The sequence below is a fragment of the Neofelis nebulosa genome, chromosome 2, assembly GCF_028018385.1.
Source record: "Neofelis nebulosa isolate mNeoNeb1 chromosome 2, mNeoNeb1.pri, whole genome shotgun sequence".
Taxonomy (NCBI): Eukaryota; Metazoa; Chordata; class Mammalia; order Carnivora; family Felidae; genus Neofelis; species Neofelis nebulosa.
The window spans coordinates 148,862,604-148,882,381 of NC_080783.1; the positions used below are offsets into that span (position 1 = coordinate 148,862,604).

Genomic DNA, 19,778 nt, shown 5'->3' on the forward strand with positions numbered 1-19,778 from the left:
CATCCACTTCTGTGGCATCTACTGGTTCTATGTATTTAAAGTCTGTTTTTTGGTTATTTTATTTTTTAGATTTCACATATATGTGAAATCATATGGTATTTTTCTTTCTCTGACTTATCTCACTTACCTTAATTCCTCTAAATCCATCCATGTTGTTGCAAATGGCAAGATCTCATTCTTTTCTGTGGCTGAGTAATACTCCATTGTGAATTCCATACTTTGTTTTTTTAATTAAAATGTAATTGACACACAATTTTACATTACTTCCAGGTGTACAGCATAGTGATTTGACAAGTCTATACACTAATGGGCTGTACCCACATGGGCAGAGCTACCATCTCTTGTTATACAGTGCTATTACAATACCATTGACTACCTTCCTTGTATACCTGTTCTATCTTTAGCTGTTCATTCATCAGTGGAGTCTTGGGTTGCTTCCCTATCTTGGCTATTATAAATAATTCTGCAATAAACATAGAAATGCATATATCTTTTTTTAAAAGATTTTTGTTTTCCTTGGATGAATACCCCAGTAGTGGAATTATTGGAATATATGGTATTTCTATTTTAAAATTTTTCAAGACCCTCCATGCTGTTTTCACAAGTGACTGCACCAATTTACATTCTCACCAGCAGTGCATGAGAGTTCCTTTTTCCCCACATCCTCACCAACACTTGTTATTTCCTTTTGATTCTAACCATCCTGACAGGTATAAGGTTATCTCTCATTCTGATTTTGATTTGTAGTTCCTTGATTAGTGATGTTCAGCATCATTTCATAGGTCTCTTTGTCATCTGTCTTTTTTGTAAAGAAATCTTTAAAAAATTTTTTTTTTTTTTAACATTTATTCATCTTTGAGAGACAGAGACAGAGCGTGAGTTGGGGGAAGAGTAGACAGAGAGGGAGACACAGAATCTGAAGCAGCCTCCAGGCTCTCTTTGAGCTGTCAGCACAGAGCCCGATGCGGGACTCAAACTCACTGACTGCAAGATCATGACCTGAGCCAAAGTCGGACACAACCGACTGAGCCACCCAGGTGCCCCTGTAAAGAAATCTTTTTAGGCCCTCTATCCAGTTTTTAATTGGATTGTGTATTTGGTGTTGAGTTCTGTAGAAGTTCTTTATATATTTAAGATATTATCAGATCATTTGCAAACACCTTTTCCCATTCAGTAGGTTACCTTCTCATTTTGCTGATGGTTTTCTTTGCTGTGCATAAGCTTGTTATTTTTGTATAGTTCCATTAGTTTGTTCTTGCTCTTGTTTCCCTTGTCGAGAAGAAACCAAGAAAAATGTTGCTAAGGCCAGTGCTAAACAGATGCTGCCTATGTGTTCTTCTAGGACTTTGATGATTTCAGGTATCCCATTTAGGTCTTGAATCATTTTTAGTTATTTTTGTAAATAGTAGAAGAAAATGGCCTAGTTTTATTCTTCTACATGTAGCTGTCTAGTTTTCCCAGTACCATTTGTAGAAGAGACTGTCTTTTCCCTATTGTATATTTTGTCTCCTTTGTTTTAGATTAATTGACCATACTCGTGGGTTGTTGTTTTTTTTTTTCCTTTCAGACTTTGTACTCTATTCTGTTGATCTATGTGTCTATATTGGTGCCAGCACCATACTCTTGATTAGTATGGCTTTGTAGGATAATTTGAAGTCTAAGGTTTTGATACAGCCAGCTTTGTTCTTCAGTCTCAAGATTGTTTTGGCTCTTCAGGGTATTTTGTAGTTCCATACAAATTTTAGGGTGATTTGTTCTAGTTTGGTGAAAATGCTGTTGGTATTTTAATAGGGGTTGTGTCACATCTTTAGGTTGTTTTGGTTAGTATGGACATTTCACAACATCAATTCTTCCAGACCATTTGCATAGTATCTTTCCATTTTTTTTATAGCATCATCAATTTCTTTTTTTTTTTTAATGTTTTTATTTATTTTTGAGAGAGAGACAGCAAGTGGGAGAGGGGCAGAGAGAGAAACACACACACACACACACACACACACACACACACACACACACAGAATCTGAGGCAGACTCCAGGCTCTGAGCTGTCAGCACAGAGCCCGATGCAGGGCTCGAACTCATGAGCAGTGAGATCATGACCTGAGCCGAAGTTGGGTGCTCAACCGACTGAGCCACCCAGGCGCCCCTATCATCTTCAGTTTCTATTGTAAATGTCTTATACTTTTCAGAGTGCAGCTCTTTCATGTCCTGGGTTAAGTTTATTCCTAAGTATTTTATTGTTTTTGGCGCAGTTGTAAATGGAATTATTTTATTTCCCTTCCTGCTACTTCATTGTTAATATGTAGAAATATAACCAATTTCTGCATTATTAATTTTATATCCTGAAACTTTACTGGAATCATTATTGATCAGTTCTAATAGTTTTTTGGTGGTATTTTTAGGTTTTTATGTAGTATTTCATCTGCAAATAGTGACAGTTTTTTTTTTTTTTTTTTAAGTTTATTCGTTTTGTGAGAGAGAGAATACATTAACTGAGGAAGGAAAGAGAGAGAATCCCATACAGTCTTCATGCTGTCGGCATAGAGCCCGAATGTGGGGCTCAATCCCATGAACCATGAGATTATGACCTAAGCCAAAATCAAGAGTTGGTTGCTCAACCAATTGAACCACCCAGGTCTCCCTTACTTCTTTTGTAACAATTTTTATGCCTTTTATTTCTTTTTCTTGTCTGATTGCTACAGCTAGGACCTCCAGTACTAGGTGGAAGAAAAGTGACAAGACAGGAAGTAGGCATCCTTTTCTTGTTTTGGATCTTAGAGGAAAAACTTTCACCATTGTGTACGATGTTAGCTTTAGGTTTTTATATAATGGCCTTTATTATGTTGAGGTATGATCCCTCTAAACCTACTTTGTTGACCATTTTTATCCTGAGCAATGTTGTACTTTGTCAAAGAATGACTTTTCTGTCTTTGTTGAGATGATCATTTGGTTTTTATCGTTTCTGTCATTAATGTGGTATACCAAAGTGACTGATTTGTGAATATTGAACCCTCCTTGCATCCCCTAGAATAAATTTCACTTGACTGTGGTGAACGATCCTTTTAATGTATTGTCGAATGATTGAATAATAATGTGTTGAATACTTTTGCATCTATGTTAATCAGGGATATTAGCCTGTAATTTACTTTTTTGTAGTGTCTTTGTTTTGGTATCAGGGTAACACTGTCCTAGTGGAAAGTATTTGGAAGCTTTCCTTCTTCCTCTCTTTTTTGAGGATAGTTATTAAATCTTGAAATGTTTGGCAGAATTCACCTATGGAGCCATCTGGTCCTTGAGTCTTGTTTGTTGGAAGTTTTTTTGATTACCATTTCAGTTCCCTTACAAGTTAATTGGTCTGTTCAGGTTTTCTGTTTTATTTCCTGATTGAATTTTAGAAGATTGTATGTTCCTAGGACATTATCCATTTCTTCTAGGTTGTCCAACTTGTTGGCATATTAATTTTTCATAGTATTTTCTTAAAATCTTTTGTTTTTCTGTGTGTTATTCTCTCATTTCTGATTTTATTTTGAGTCCTCTCTCTTTTTTTCTTGATGAGTATGGCTAAAGGTTTGTAAATTTTGTTTCTTTCCAGAGATCCAACTCTTGGTTTCGTTGATCTTTTCTGTTCTGTTTTTATCTCTATTTATTCCTGCTCTAATCTTGATTTTTTTTTTTCTTCTAACCTTTTGTTTTTCTTTTTGTACTTTAGGTGTAAGGTTAGACTGTTTGAGGCTTTTATTGTCTTGTTTACACAGCAGCCTATATTGCTATAAAGTTTCCTCTTGGTGGGCTCCTGGGTGGCTCAGTCATTAAGCATCTGACTTGTGCTCAAGTCATGATCTCATAGTTCGTGAGCTCAAACCCCACTTTGTCTCTCTCTCCCTCTCTGCCCCAACTCCCTTGTTCTCTGTCTCTTTGCCCGTCCTGGGATTCTCTTTGTGTCCCTCACTCACTTGCACCCTCTCTCTCTCAGAAAAAAAATAATAATAAATAAAAATTTCCCTCTTAGAATTGCTTTTGCTGCAGCCCACAGATTTTGAACCATTATGTTTTCCTTTTCATTTGTCTTTATGTATTTTTTTTTTTAATTTCCTCTTTGCTTTCTTCATTGATCCATTGGTTATTTAGAAGCATGTCATTTAGCCTCCATGTGTTTGTGTGTTTTTAGTTTTTTGGTGTATGATTTATTTCTAGCTTCCTTGTGATTGGAAAAGATGTGTGATATGTTTTCAATCTTAAATAAATGGAGACTTCTTTTGTGGCCTAATGTGATATATCCTGGAGAATGTTTCATGTGCACTCGAATGTGTATTCTGTTTGTGAATGGAATGTTCTGTAGATATGTTAAACTCATCCAGTCTAGTATGTCCTTCAAAGATGCTTTTTCCTTATTGATTTTCTGCCTGGATGATCTATCCATTTATGTAATTGGGGTGTTAAAGTCTCCTACTCTTACTGTATTACTGTCAGTCTCTCCTTTTATTTGCTTTATTATTGTCAGTCTCTCCTAATATTTGCTTTATGTATTTAGGTGCTCCATTGCTGGGTGCATAGATATTTATAATTGTTAGTTCCTCTTATTGGATTGATTCTTTTATCATTATGTAATATCCGTCTTTGTTTCTTGTTAGAGTCTTTGTTTGATAGTCTATTTTGTCTGATAAAAATGTTGCTACCCAGGCTTTTTTTTCCCACTTGATTTGCATGGAATATCTTTTTCCATCCCTTCACATTCAGTCTGTATGTGTGTTTAGATGTGAAGTGAGGTCTTGTCAGTGGCATATTGATGGGTCTTGGTTTTTGTTTTGTTTTGTTTCTATCCATTTTGCCACCCTAGGTCTTTAGATTGGAGCATTTAGTCCATTTACATTTAAAGTAGTTATAGGTAGCTATGTACTTGTCATTTTATTGTGTTTTTGGTTTTTATAGTTCTTCTCTTTCTTACCTTGCTCTCTGATGAATTATTATCTATAGTGTTTTGCTTGGCTTTCTTTCTCTTTATTTTTTGTGTATCTGTTTTGGGTTTGGGGTTTGTAGTTACAATGAGGTTCATATATAATATCCTAAGTTTATAGCAGTCTGTATTCATTTCTTTATTGTGTTTTTGTTTTTACTTTTTAATTAAGACCTTTTCCACTTAAGTCCCTTTAACATTTCTTGTAAGTCTGATGTAGTACTGATAAACTCCTTTAATTTTGCTTGGGAAGTTCTTGGTCTTTGCTTCAATTCTGAATGATAATTTTACCATATTGAATATTCTTGGTGGTAGGTTGTGGGTGGGGTGGTTTTCTTGTTTTCCCTCTCTGGACTTTGATTATATCATGCCACTGCTTTCTGGCCTGTAGTGTTTCTGCTGAAAATTCAGCTGATAGCTTTATGGAGTTTCCCTTGTATGTAATTTTTCACTTTCTTGCTGCTTTAATGTTTTTCCCTTATCTTAAACCTTTGACATTTTTATTATTCTGTGTCCTGGTGTGGATCTCCTTAGGTTCATCTTGTTTTGAACTCTCTGTGCTTCCTGAACCTGAATGTCTGTTTCCTTCCCTATGTTATAGAAGTTTTCAACTATTATTTCTTAAGTTTTCTGCTCTTTTTCTCTCTCCTTCTAGGACCCTTGTAATGCAAATGTTTGCTGCAAACAGTTCCTGTTATCAAAGAGATCCCTTAATATCATCATTTTTTTAGTTTTATTTATTTTTTTATTATTTTTCATTTTTAAAAAAAAATTTTTTTAATGTTTATTTTTGAGAGAGAGACAGAGTGTGAGCAAGGGAGGGGCAGAGAGAGAGACACACACACAGAATCCGAAGCAGGCTCCAGGCTCTGAGCTGTCAGCACAGAGCGCAAACCAGGTCTCAAACCCATGAACCGGGAGAGCATGACCTGAGCCGAAGTCGGATGCTTTACCGACTGAGCCACACAAGTGCCCCTTAAGTTTTATTTATTTAAGTACTCTCTACACCCAACATGAGGCCTGAACTCACAACCCCAAGATCAAGAGTCATACTCTTTTCAGACTGAGCCAGCCAGGCACCGCTCTATGCACTTTTAAAATTCTTTTTTGGGGCACCTGAGTGGCTCAGTTAAGCATCCCACTTCAGCTCAGGTCATGATCTCATGGTCTGTCGGTTCGAGCCCTGCATCAGGCTCTGTGCTGACAGCTCAGACCCTGGAGTCTGCTTCAGATTCTGTGTCTTCTTCTATCTCTGCCTCTCCCTCTCCCTCTCTCCCCCCCTCCCTCCCTCTCTCTCTCTCTTAAAAATAAAACATTAAAAAATAATAATTTAAAAAAATAAAATTCTTTTCATTTTGCTATTCAGCTCAGTTGCTTTCTGTAGCAGTTAAGGTCTTCCAGATCACTAAACCATTCTTCTGCATCTGCCAACCTACTGTTGATGCCTCCTAATGTATTTTTCATTTCAGTTATTGTATTCTTCAACTCTAATTGGTTCTTACATTTTCTCCTTTTTGAAGTTCTCAGTTCTTCCATTCTTCTCTGCAATCTAGTAAGCATCTTTATGATTAAACTTTGTCAGCCACAAGGCTTGTCTGTGTTTCATTTAGTCTTTCCCTGATGTTCTGTCTTATTCTTTCATTGGGAGCATATTCTTCTGTCTCTCCACTTTGCTTTACTTTCTGTGCTTGTTTCTGTGGATTAGGCAGAACAGCTACTTCTTAACTTGCAAGAACGGTCTTGTGTATTGTCGTCCCCTGTGTAGACTGTGAAGCTGATCAAATGCATGCTGAGGTGTCCTGGGGCCCTCCAGAGGGTGCCCTGGCAAAGCAGCTTGATTCAAGGTGGGGCATGTGCCTGGGGGTCCCATGGTATTCTGTGTACATGGCATTTTGGTAAGACATCTGTAGGTGAAGTGGGCTTGGTCAAGGTGGTCCTGGAGCTCTCTGTGTAGAGGTTGCCCTGGAAGGAGATATGAAACCACAGTGGGTGTTGGTTGTTGCTATCCCAGGGCTCTCCAGGTAGAAAGTATCCTGGTAAGACGGCTGAAGCTGAACCTGAAGCGGGTGTAAGCCAGAGTGTCCCAGAATGTTCAGTGCAGTGAGTGTCCTGGCAGAGGACTGGATCTGGGCCAGCATGCGCTGGGGGTTCCAAGAGCTGAAGCAGGTGAGAGCCAGGCGTCCCCAGTGCACTGTGTGCTGGGGGTGCTCTAGGAAGCCATTTGAAGCCAAAGAGGTTGTGGGCCCAGAGTGCTGCATCACCTTGGCACAACTGCTAGATCTATAGTGAACATCAGCTAGGGGTGTCCCAGAGTGCACTGTGCTAGAGCTGCTTGGTGGGGTGGTTGGGGCTGATGTGGGCTCTGGGGCTCACTGAAGCAGCAGGCTGGTTAGGGTACCTGGACCCTCTTCCCATCCAAGCTATCCAAGTTGAAGGAGAACATAAACCATGGTACTGCCCAGCCCCTCCAGCCTGGAGAGAGTACCAGCAGCAATCCCACCATTTGGCAGTGTTCTAGTGCTGGATCTTGAAATTCTGGTAAACTTTTAAACCCATTTTTTGTCTATACCCCAGGGTTTCTGTGGCTGGTGTGGGATGGGAGCCCTGGTCTTGTTTGCACTGTCACAGTGGAAAGGGAATGTAAACCATGGCGCTCACCCCCTATTTTGACCCAGACAGAGTTCCAGCAGCTTCCTCACTGTTTGGCAAGGTTCTGGAGCTAGTTCCTTGAAGTTCTAGTTGCTGTTTTAAACCTTGGCTCTTTTTCTGTGCCTCAAGGGATCCGGGGCTACCGTGGGCTAGGGGCCAGTGCAGCAGGCTATCCACAGGGCAGATGAATCTACTTAACCCTCAGTACTATCCCTCCCCACTGCAGTTCCTTAGTGTCTCTTCTCCTGCCATTCTCTATGTGGTCTCTATCTTGTGTTCTGCAGAAGCTGTTCTTTTCAGCCCTCAGTTCTTTTTGTTGTGTCCATGGCCATGGTGAAGGTGAGTTCAGGATCTTCCGGAGTCGCCATCTTGGACCAGAACTCTTCCTGTACCATATTTACTTTATCCATTCATTTATCAGTGGACACTTGGGTGGCTTCCGCATCTAGGCTATGATAAGTAACGTTGCAGTAAACAAAGAGAGTGCATATGTATCTTTTCAAAATAGTGTTTTGTTTCTTTGAGTAAATACCCTGTAGTGGAATAACTGGATCGTATGGTGTTTCTGTTTAATTTTTTGAGGAACCTCCATACTGTTTTCCCATCAGCAGTGCATGAGTGGAAAGTTCCCTTTTCTTCACATCATAGCCAACAGTTATTTCTTACCGTTTTCATATTAGGCACTCTGGTGTGAGGTGATGTCATTATGGATTTGATTTTGCATTTCCCTCGTGATTAGTGATATTCAGCATCTTTTATGTGTGTTTGCCCTGCGTATGTCTTCTTTGGCAAAATGCCTGTTTAGGTCCTCTGCCCATTTTTTAATCAGATTGTTTGATTTTTGGTGTTGAGTAGTGTAATTGCTTTATATAATTTGGATAGTAACCCCTTCTCATGTATGTCATTTGCAGATCTCCTGTTCACTAGGTTGCCCTTTTGTTTTATAGATAGTTTTCTATGCTGTGCAAAGACTTTTTGTTTTAGTGTAGTCCTAACAATTTATTTTTCTTTCCTTCACCTGAGGAGACATTTCCATAAATATGTTGCTAAGGCCAATATCTGAGAGATTATAGTCAGCGTTTTCTTTTAGGAGTTTAATGATTTTGGGTCTCACATTTAGGTCCTTAGTCTATTTTGAGTTTTTCCCTATGAATGGTGTAAGAAACTGGTCCAGTTTATTAATTCTTTTGCATATATGTGTCTAGTTTTCCCAGTACCATTTATTGAAGATACTTTTCCCATTGTATGTTTTGCCTCCTTTGTTATAGATTAATTCACTGTGTAAGCATGGGTTTATTTCTGGGTTCTCTGTCCTGTTCCATGATCTATGTGTCTGTTTTTGTGCCAGTACCATACTGTTTTGATTACTAACAGCTTTATCTTGAAATCTGGGATAGTGTTACCTCTAGTTTTGTTTTTCCTTCTGAAGACTGCTTTGGCTATTAAAGGTCTGTTACGGTTCTGAAAATTTTAGGATTATTTGTTCTATTTCTGTGAAAAATGCTATTGGTATTTAATAGGGATCCCATTGAATCTATAGATTATTTTGGGTAGTATGGACATTTTTAACAATAGTAGTTCTTCCAAGTTTCTAGAGCACAAAATATCATGTGTTTTTGTCATGTTCAGTTTCTTTCATCAGTGTCCTATAGTTTTCAGAATACAATATAGGTGTTTCACTTCAGTGGTTAAATTATTCCTAGGTATTTTATTATTTTTGGTTCAATTTAAATGGGATTGTTTTCTTAATTTCTCTTTCTGTGTATTAATTTTGTATCCTGAAAGTTTGCTGAATTTATCTGTTCAAATTGTTTTGGGTAGTCTTTAGTGCTTTTTGTTTTGTTTTGTTTTTAATGTTTGTTTATTTTTGAGAGAGCGCGCGAGCCTGAGTGGGGGAGGGGCAGAGAGAGGGAGACACAGAATTAGAAGCAGGCTCCAGGCTCAGAGCTGTCAGCACAGAGCTCAACGTGGGGCTCCAACTCACAAACCAGGAGATCATGACCTGAGCCGAAGTCAGACGCTTAACCACCTGATCCACCCAGGCGCCCCAGTCTTTAGTGTTTTCTATATAAAGTATCATGTCAGGACACCTGCATGGCTCAGCATCCACCTCTTGATTTTGGCTCAGGTCATGAGATCAAGCCCCGGGTTAGGCGCTGCCCTGAGCATGGAGTCTGCTTATGATTCTCTCTCTCTCTCTCTTCTTCTACCCTTCCCCCATTAATGCATTCTCTCTCTCTTTCAAAAGAAAATTTTTATTAAATAAGGTATCATGTCATCTGCAGATAGTGACAGTTTTACTTCTTTATGAATTTGGTTGCCGTCCATTTTTTGGTCTGATTGCTACAGCTATGACTTCCAGTTCTATGTTGAGTAAAAGTTGTGAGTGTGGGGGTGCCTGGGTGGCTTTGTCGGTTAAGTGTCTGACTTCGGCTCAGGTCATGATCTCACGGTCTGTGAGTTCGAGCCCCACGTCGGGCTCTGTGCTGACAGCTCAGAGCCTGGAGCCTGCTTCAGATTCTGTGTCTTCCTCTCTCTCTGCCCCTCCCCTGTTCATGCTCTGTCTCTGTCTCAAAAATAAATAAACGTTAAAAAAAAAAAAGTTGTGAGTGTGGACATCCTTGTCTTGATCTTAGAGTAAAAGCTTTCAGTGTTTCACCATTGAGTGTGATGTTAGCTGTGACTTTTTCATATATGGCCTATATTATGTTGAAGTATTTTCCCTCTAAAACCCACTTTGTTTTGAGTTTGTATCATGAATGGATGTGGAATTTTGTCAAATGCCTTTTCTGCATGTATTGAGATGATCACAAGGTTTGTATCCTTCTTATTAATGTGATATATCACATTGATTTGTGAAAATTGAGCTGCTCTTGCATCCTTGGAACAAATCCCATTTGATCATAATGAGTGATCCTTTTAATGTATTGTTGCATGTGGTTTACTAATATTTTGGTGGGGATATTTGCATCTGTGTTCATCAGGAATATGAGCCTGTAGTTTCCTTGTTTCATGTGAGGGCAGTGCTGGCCTCAGAATTACGGTATTTGGAAGCTTTCCTTCCTCCTCTATTTTTTGGCAACGTTTGAGAATAGGTATTAAATCTTCCTTACATGTTTGATAGAATTCACTTGTGAGTCCGTCTGGTTCTGGACTTTTTTGTTGTTCATTGGGTGTTTTTAAATTATTCAGTCTCATCACACATGATTGGTCCGTTAAAATACATACTCTCTTTTCTCCCTAATTCTATTTTGGAACATTGTGTGTTGCTGGGAAGTTAGTTATTTTTCATAATATTCTCTTACAATTCTTTGTATTTCTGTGGTGTCAGTTGTTTTTTGTCCTTTATTTATAAATTTTACTTGAGTCCTCTCTTTCTTGATGAGTCTGGCTAAAGGTTTGTTCTTTCAATTATTTAAGTTGCTCTTCTCTGGATATTTTTAAGTGCTTTTAAATTGTTTTGTTGGTGGAAATGCAAGCTGGTGCAGCCATTCTGGAAAACAGTATGGAGGTTCCTCAAAAAACTAAAAATAGAACTACCCTATGACCCAGCAATTGCACTACTAGGCATTTATCCAAGGGATACAGGTGTGCTGTTTCGAAGGGACACATGCACCCCCATGTTTCTAGCAGCACTATCAACAATAGCCAAAGTATGGAAAGAGCCCAAATGTCCATATATATGTATGTACACACACACACACACACATACATACATACATAGATACATACACACAATGGAGTATTACCTGGCAATCAAAAAGAATGAAATTTTGCTGTTTGCAACTACGTGGATGGAACTGGAGGTTATTATGCTAAGTGAAATTAGAGAAAGACAAAAATCTTATGACTTCACTCATATGAGGACTTTAAGAGACAAAACAGATGAGGATAAGGGAAGGGAAACAAAAATAATATAAAAACAGGAAGGGGAACAAAATGTAAAAGGCTCTTAAATATGGAGAACAAACAGAGGGTTACTGGGAGGGTTGTGGGAGGAGGGATGGGCTAAATAGGTAAGGGGCACTAAGGAATCTACTCCTGAAATCATTGTTGCACTATATGCTAACTAATTTGGATGTAAATTTTAAAAAAATAAAACAAATTTAAAAAAACATTGTCTTCTTGGGAGGACCCACATGACTCCTAATTCTACACTCCAGATGGTTTGTATACAATAGTATCTTTTCTTTATTTTAGATATGCTCTTCTAGGTACCCAGAAGCTGTCTTGAGCAAAGTTGAGAATTCAGTTCTACTGTTTGTTGTTGTTGCTGTTGTTGTATTGTTGTTTCTGCATATGATGCAACATTTTTACTTAGAATACATTCTGATTCAAATAGGTGTTTTTACTAACAGGAAAACATCAAATTGTCATTCCTTATAATTTCATGTGATAGCCACAAGTTTTAACCATACTTGCTATACGCCCTTATACTCAAATCTTAAAACCAGTACATTGTATGACTACTTGTGATGTGATCAAAAGCCTATCATTACAGGTAGTCAAGTATATTGTCTTTTTTCACTTATATTTTTACTTACTTTGAAACTACATTAATTCAAACATGTTTCTTTAACTTCGAGACTGTCCTTCCTATTATCCCATCATCCTCAATTTTATCTTCTTTTTGAAACGAGGATAGATTTTTTTTTTATTTTTGTTTATATTTAACTCTCAAGAGTCTGAATTACAGGAGTTCTGCAAGTTTCCCAAGAAATAATGTATAGCACAGCTAAGCTCTTATTTTTACAGGGTTGCTGCATAAATGACATGCTGATAAGAATCCAGAGTGAAAAGCTAAAATTTCATGTGTTGTCTAATCACTTCTGTATATTTGATCACTTTAAAGGATTATTCCCAAAACTGCCTTTATAACTGACAAATAAGTTGGCATAGGAACATTTTCTGGGGGTGCCTGAGTGGCTCAGTAGGTAGAGCATCCAACTCTGGATTTTTGGCTCAGGTCCTGGTCCCAGGACTGTAGGATTGAGCACCCTGTGGGGCTCTACTCAGAGCATGGAGCCTGCTTATACTGTCATATAGCCCATCCTAGTGCCGTATGTACATAAAAGTAGTCAAGTTTATCTGTTAAAAGATTACTTCCCAGCTTGTAAAATGTGAGTTGCTACTACTGAGTATTTAACAGATATTCCCCTCATTCAAAATTAGGAGGCTTTATAGATCTGTGCTTAGCAAAGAGCAAAGAACTAGTGAAAGTAGTCATTAGTGACATTAAATTTAAATTTGTTCATTTATTTCAGCCTATTAAAAATCTATTGAATAAATGAATGAACACTATTAAATGCACTAGGCTCTATTAAATGGATACAAAAAATATATATAAGAATAGTCCTTTTCCCCAGGCACCTTGATTTCGTGTCCAGCTTGATTTCAGGTCAGGTCGTGATCTCATGGTTTGTGGGATCGAGCCCCATGCAGACTGCAGGGACTCTGCTTGGGATTCTCTCTCTCTGCCCCTCCCCTGCTCACACTCTCTCTCAAAATGAATAAATGAACTTTAAAAAAAAAAACAACAACAACTTTAGAACAAAAAAAGAGTAGTCTTTTTCCCCAGAGAGATTTCTTAGGCAGTAGAGAACACACTTCAAGTTAAGCAGTGTTTTGCACAGATGTGCATATAGCCTTTGCCAAAGGGATGGTATAAAATGCAACAGGATATCATGAGATCATTTTTGGGGATTCAGGAATCTGCAGAGTATTTGGACAAGGATGAAGTTGATAGAGAAGAAATCCTAATAAGCAGACTAATGACCAATTTTATTTTGAACTAAATTTTGTAGGGAAAATACAGATATGGGTCTTTTCCGACAAGTTCTTAACCTTAAAAAGAAAAACTATTTACCGCTCTTCGTTTTATATACTTGCGTTTAGGACAATAAAAGACCTTCGTAATGAAATGTGTATAGTGCTTGTTATTGCTAGTTAATTGTAAGTTTAAAAAGTAAGTTCTCAAAAGCATGTATATCACCATAAAATCTAAGAACTCTCAAGTATCTAAGTGAAACATCTCACTTGAACAATTTAACGTGATCATTACTAAAAAATTGATAAAATATAGACCCAAAAAAGGAAAAGCATTCATTTGAAACTTCCCCAAACCCTGTACTCCAGATATAACCCCCTATTAAAATAATAGTTAACATTTTTTTTTAAATGGTTCTGTGTATTATACCAGGTATTTTATATATGCTGGGTTAATTTAAGATTTTGTATAGTACTTCTGGCCTTTATTTACAAATATGAGTTTGCTTCTATGTCACTAAACAGATTAATTTTTAATGATTGGATGCATTCTATAATGTAGTCCATGTTATTAACATACTTATTAACCTGTAGTTTTTGTTACAAGTTTATATTTTTTTCCCCCAAGTTTCTAGATTTGGTTAGCAGGACCTTATATATTATAGATCTTTGCATTACTGTACAATTATTTCCTCAGAATCAATACCTAGAAGGGGACTTTCAGATTTAAAGAATATGTACATTTTAGGACTTCAGGTTCATTTTGTTAAGTACCTGTCTGGAAATATGTGTCCATTTATATTTCTCCCACAACCCCCAGAAAAAGCCTTCTCTCCACCCCCTCTCTAACCCTAAATGTGTTTAACTTTTGTCACTCTGAATGAGGCACTTCATTGTTTTGACATTTGATTTTTAGTGAGGTTGAACATTTATTTCAAATGTTTATGACCATCTATATTTGTACATTACATGCTCCTGTCCCTAGCCCATTTCTCCATCTAGTATGCATTTCTTAACTTAATAAGAACTCTTCCCTACATTACATGGTGGGCATTATTTTCCTAGGTATATTAGTGTTTTAATTTTGTTTCTAGTGGTGTTAGCTATCCTGAAGTTTTCATTTTTATAGAGGCATATCAATAAAGTATTTCCTTTATGGTCATGATTAGGAAAGGAGTTTTATATTCCACATTCAGGTCATCTATTTTAAATACTATGGCAGTATTCTAAACTTGTAATGCTTCTCACAGTTGAAATTATTAGTGTGATTACCTATTTAGCATCTTTCTTCCTCACCAGACTGTAAACTCCATAAGAGCAGGAATCATGTTTTGTATAGCTTTATCTCTGTTGTCTGGCATACAGTTAGATATGCAATAAATATTTGTTGAATGAACTGAAAATGTTAATCCATGTGGATTGAGATATATATGATAATAGAATAATACATAATAGATTATATAATAGATTATATATCTTACATTAGATACAAGATAGAAAAACAGGTGCCTGTATCCATTTTTTTTCCCCAAATAGTTTGACAGTTTTCTCCAGTGTTTTGCTTTTGTTTGTTTGTTTGTTTGTTTGTTTCCCAGAGAGAGATCACAGGCACACAAGCAGGGGAGGGGCAGAGAGAGAATCCCAAGCAGGCTCTGTGCTGTCAGCACAGAGCCCAAGACAGGGCTCAATCTCATGAACCATGAGATTATGACCTGAGCCAAAATCAAGGGTGGGAGGCACCCCTCCAGTGTTTTGAATAATTCGCACACACACACACAATCTTTCTCTCCTTCCCTCTCTGATTTGATAGTTTTACCATATTAAACAACTTATGCAGATATTTGAATTTCTCCAGATTTCATAATCTGTTTTACTATTCTAGTATCGGTATCACATAGTATGTTAACAATGGAACAAATTCTCCCATATTTCACTTTTTCTAAACTACCCTGACTTCTTACACATTTACTCTTCTCACAGAACTTTACTGCCATTTTGTCAAGCCCTTAGAATCCCATTGGAATTTGGGATTTTGATTAGTTTGAAACAACATCTTAAAATATTTATTCTTCCCATTGAATAATATGATGCCTTTCCACTTATTTATGTATTTTAATTTCCTTAGTTTTTTTTTTTTGTAGAAGATCTAATGTTTTATTGAGCTTATTTATACTTTTCGTATTAATCTTTGTAGCTGGCTTCAGTTTGGAAGTGAACAATTTGAATATTTTTCTTTTTTCTTAAGCTTTCGTCAGGAGTGATAAACCCAAACTATTCAGAGGACTACAAATCAAGGTAAGAGGATTTTAATGGAATCCTTTTTTTTTTCCTTCAGTATTGTTTTCTGAATTAAAATATTTGAATACTTTTTTTTAATACCTTAGAGCAATTTTAGGTTTGCAGAAAAACTGATCCAAAAGTACACTGCTCCTATATATACTCCCTCCCTACTCTCACCTTACTTCATCCCCACTTCCCTTATTAACATCTTACATTGATGTGGTATAATTGATGAACCAATATTGATACAGTATTCATAAATTCTGTAGTTTGTATTAGGGTTTATTTTTTTATATTGTGTAGTTCTAGGAGTTTTGCCAAATATATATAATATCATGTATGTACCATTACAGTATCCTACAGAATAGTTTCATTGCCCTAAAAATCTCCTGTGCTGTACCTATTCATACCTCCTCCCTGCCCCACCCCAAACCCTTGGTCACCCTTGGTGACCACTGATCTTACCACCTCTGTAGTTTTTTCATTTTCCAGAATGTCATATGGTTGGAATCATACAGTATGTAGCCTTTTCAGATTGGATCCCATATCTTCTTGTAGCTGGATAGCTCATTTCTTTTTAACAATAAATATTATTAATATTCTGTTGTACCATCATTTGTTTTTATATTCACCAATGGAAGAACATTTGGGTCACTTCCAATTTTTGGCAATTACAAATAAAGCCACCATACACATTTTTGTATTGACATAAATTTTCAACTTGTTTAGATAATTACCTAGAAGCACAGTTGCTGGGTCACATAGTAAGCCTGTTTAGCTTTATAAGAAATCCCCAAACTGTCTTCTAAATTGGGTGTATCATGTTGCATTCCACTAGTTAGGATGAGAGTTTCTGTGACTCCACATCCTCACCAGCATCAAGTATAGTCAGTGCCTTGCATTTTAGCCATTCTAATAAGTACATAGTATTATCTCATAGTTTTAATTTACAGTTCCCTAATTGAGCATCTTTTCATAAGCTTATTTGCCATCTATTTATCTTCTTTGGTATATCTGTTGATCTTTAGCCTACTTTTTAAAATTTTGTGATATATTAAGTTTATCATCTTAACTATAAAAATACAGTTCAGTAGTATTAAGTATATTCACCTTGTGCAACAAATCTGTAGACTTTTTTCATCTGGCAAAACAAACTCTATACCCATAAAACACTAATTCCCCCTCTCCTCCTCCCAGCCCTTGGCCAACCACCCTTCTGCTTTGTTTATGTGATTTTCACTACTTTAGATACCTTATAGAAGTTGAATCATGCAGTATTTGTCCTTTCATGGCTGACTTAATTCACTTAGCATCCAGGTTGAAGCATGCAACTGGATGTCTTTTTCTGCATCTACTGATGTATTTTTCCTATTTAGCCTATTGGGGACGATATATTACATCCATTGATTCTCAAATGTTGTGCCAGGCTTGTATACCTGGAATAAATCTAAATTGACCATGGCATATAATTCCTTTATACATTGTTAGATTTGACAATACCTGGTTGAGGATTTTTACAACTACATTCTACATGTTTATCTCTTGTAGACTAAAATGAGGTTTTGAATAGTCAAATCTTTTACTTTGTAGATAATTAACCAAAAATGATTACATAGTATTGTTATTGATTCATTAACCTAGAGGGCCTATATTTCTGAACTCCACAAATGGGTTGAGAATATACCAAATGCTGGTAATCACATCAGAGCTTGTCTCCAGCTCTAGAGTTCACAATCTAGAAAAACTAAAGCATAAATTGCTGAAAGGTCTAAGAGCTGCTTTCATCATCACTGCTACATCTTTAGTTATGTAGTTCTACTTAATTTAGCAATGAAGATTGATTTTGAAATGAATTGGGATATGTTTGTTGATGGTGTTGATCACATTTAGCCAGAGTTAGAATTTCTCCATTCTGTCAAAATATTAGTCAACTAATTATAACAACAAAATCATTGGATTTCTTAAAGAAAATTTAAAATCCAATACAGAATTCTGATAATTTGTGTGCACAGCCTACTTCCAGTCATTCTCATTTGGAACTTGTCTGCCTCCTCCTCTAAGTTTTAAGCTCATCTAGAGTTTAAGTGTATGCAATAAATATGTTACATTTATTTTTTTTTTTTTTTTTTAATTTTTTTTTCAACGTTTTTTATATATTTTTGGGACAGAGAGAGACAGAGCATGAACGGGGGAGGGGCAGAGAGAGAGGGAGACACAGAATCGGAAACAGGCTCCAGGCTCCGAGCCATCAGCCCAGAGCCTGACACGGGGCTCGAACTCACGGACCGTGAGATCGTGACCTGGCTGAAGTCGGACGCTTAACCGACTGCGCCACCCAGGCGCCCCAATATGTTACATTTAATCTTAAATCTCAAATGATCTTGCTACCAACAGGTGTTTTTCTTTTTAGAGGTAAATGTGATTTTCTCTCTCTTTTTTTTTTTTTTTTTTTTTTTTTTTTTGAAATCCCGGAAGACCTGTTGTGATGTCCTGTAAGCCTTATTTTTATTGAGTTAAGCTGGATTGAATTGGTTTGGGTTTGGGTTGAGGCTGAGAAGCCTCTTCCAAGCAGATAATAATGATTCATTATTGTCCTTCTTTTTTGTAGTATGTTCGTGGTTCAGACCCTGTATTAAAGCTTTTGGACGACAATGGGAACATTGCTGAAGAACTAAGCATCCTCAAGTGGAACACAGACAGTGTAGAGGAATTCCTGAGTGAAAAGTTGGAACGCATATAAATCTTGCTTCAATTTTGTCCTATCCTTTTGTGACTTTATCAAATGAAATATTATAGTACCTAGAGAATATTGTAGTTTTGCTTCCTTCTCTTTTTCCGTGAGGCATTAAACATCTAATTAACAGTTGAAGTGGCAGCACAGCTCACGTTACCCAGGGATTTGGCACGCTTAACAAAACTCGTTTTTAATAAAGTTCCATCCTCCTATAGTTGTTGGGACCACTAACAAAATGCTTTGTAATAGACCTGTGGTCAATTAGGCAAATGATGGTTTGTAATAATTGGTCCAGTTTTACAAAGGACAGATTTTTAAATCAGGGAGGTTAATAAGGGAGAGGATTGCTGTGCCTCATCCATGCAGTGTGTGCTCTTTGAAAGTAATAACAAAAAACTACAAAGCAAATAAGATAGACTGAGCCTCAACAGATTGCCTGATTCTCAGATTCTCTCATATTTTTGTAATACCCAGCTTTCCTTTGAATAGAAATGTTATAGTTTATAATGAATGTGTTGCATTAAAACTTTATGGCTTCATTATTGTAAAACAGATTCAAGATCTACAGTAAGAGGGAAGCATTCACAACGATTTGCATTAATGAAGACTACACAGAAAACCTTCATGAGGATTTGTGTGGATCTGATGATATTTAGCAAATTTTTGTGCTTTACCTTCTTACAGAAAAGCCAATTTAGAAATGATCGTTTTTAAGACCAAAATATAAATAAAGTTTCAAAAATCAATGAGAATTTGAAATTCTGATTTGTTCTTTCATGTCTAAAAAATGATACATTTCTCAGTGTATTTTTTATGTTCTTTTCGTAGAAGCCCTCCCTTTTTTATCCAGATTATTAAAATGGCTACACTGCTTGAAACTTACAACTTATTGTGGGTAATGTTGCTTTATATTTGCAATTTTTTTATTTCTCTAAATTGCTTTCATCCGTGAACACATTTTTATTGATACCTTCTATAAGGAATATTTCAAAAGACAGAATTTTTATGCACTATTAAAAATGATTTTTCATGGGGCACCTGAGTGGCTCAATTGGTTAAGCTTCGGCTCAGGTCCTCATCTCACAGTTTGTGAATTCAAACTCCACATCAGGCTCTGGGCTGAGCATGGAGCCTGCTTGGGATTCTCTCTCCCCCTTTCGCTCCCCCATATCCACATGTGTGTGCATGCTCTCACAGAAATAAACATTCATTTTTAAAAAATGATTTTTGTTGCTTGACCCTCTGTTTGATGGTCCACTCAGAACAACATTCATCCAAATGAATTTAGGTCATTTAAACCTCTTATCAAATTGGTCTAATCTTATTATGTCAGCTTAATCTTAGGATAAATTATTTTAATCTGGAAACTTTAAAAATAAATCGAGAATTAAACCA

General features: G+C 36.8%; 1 protein-coding gene across 2 annotated transcripts in view; it reads left to right on the top strand.

Moving 5' to 3' along the window:
* Window positions 1–19,129, top strand: part of SELENOF (selenoprotein F) — a 52,631-nt gene extending 33,502 nt beyond the window's left edge. Inside the window, exons 4-5 of one of the 2 annotated variants that reach the window (XM_058716698.1) lie at window positions 15,615–15,664; window positions 18,258–19,129. In XM_058716698.1, the coding sequence (XP_058572681.1) occupies window positions 15,615–15,664; window positions 18,258–18,389 (182 nt within the window). In that variant the 3' untranslated portion in view covers window positions 18,390–19,129. The remainder of the gene's footprint in view (window positions 1–15,614; window positions 15,665–18,257) is intronic. The other variant, XM_058716699.1, reaches the window with a different exon arrangement.
* Window positions 19,130–19,778: the final 649 nt, after the last annotated feature.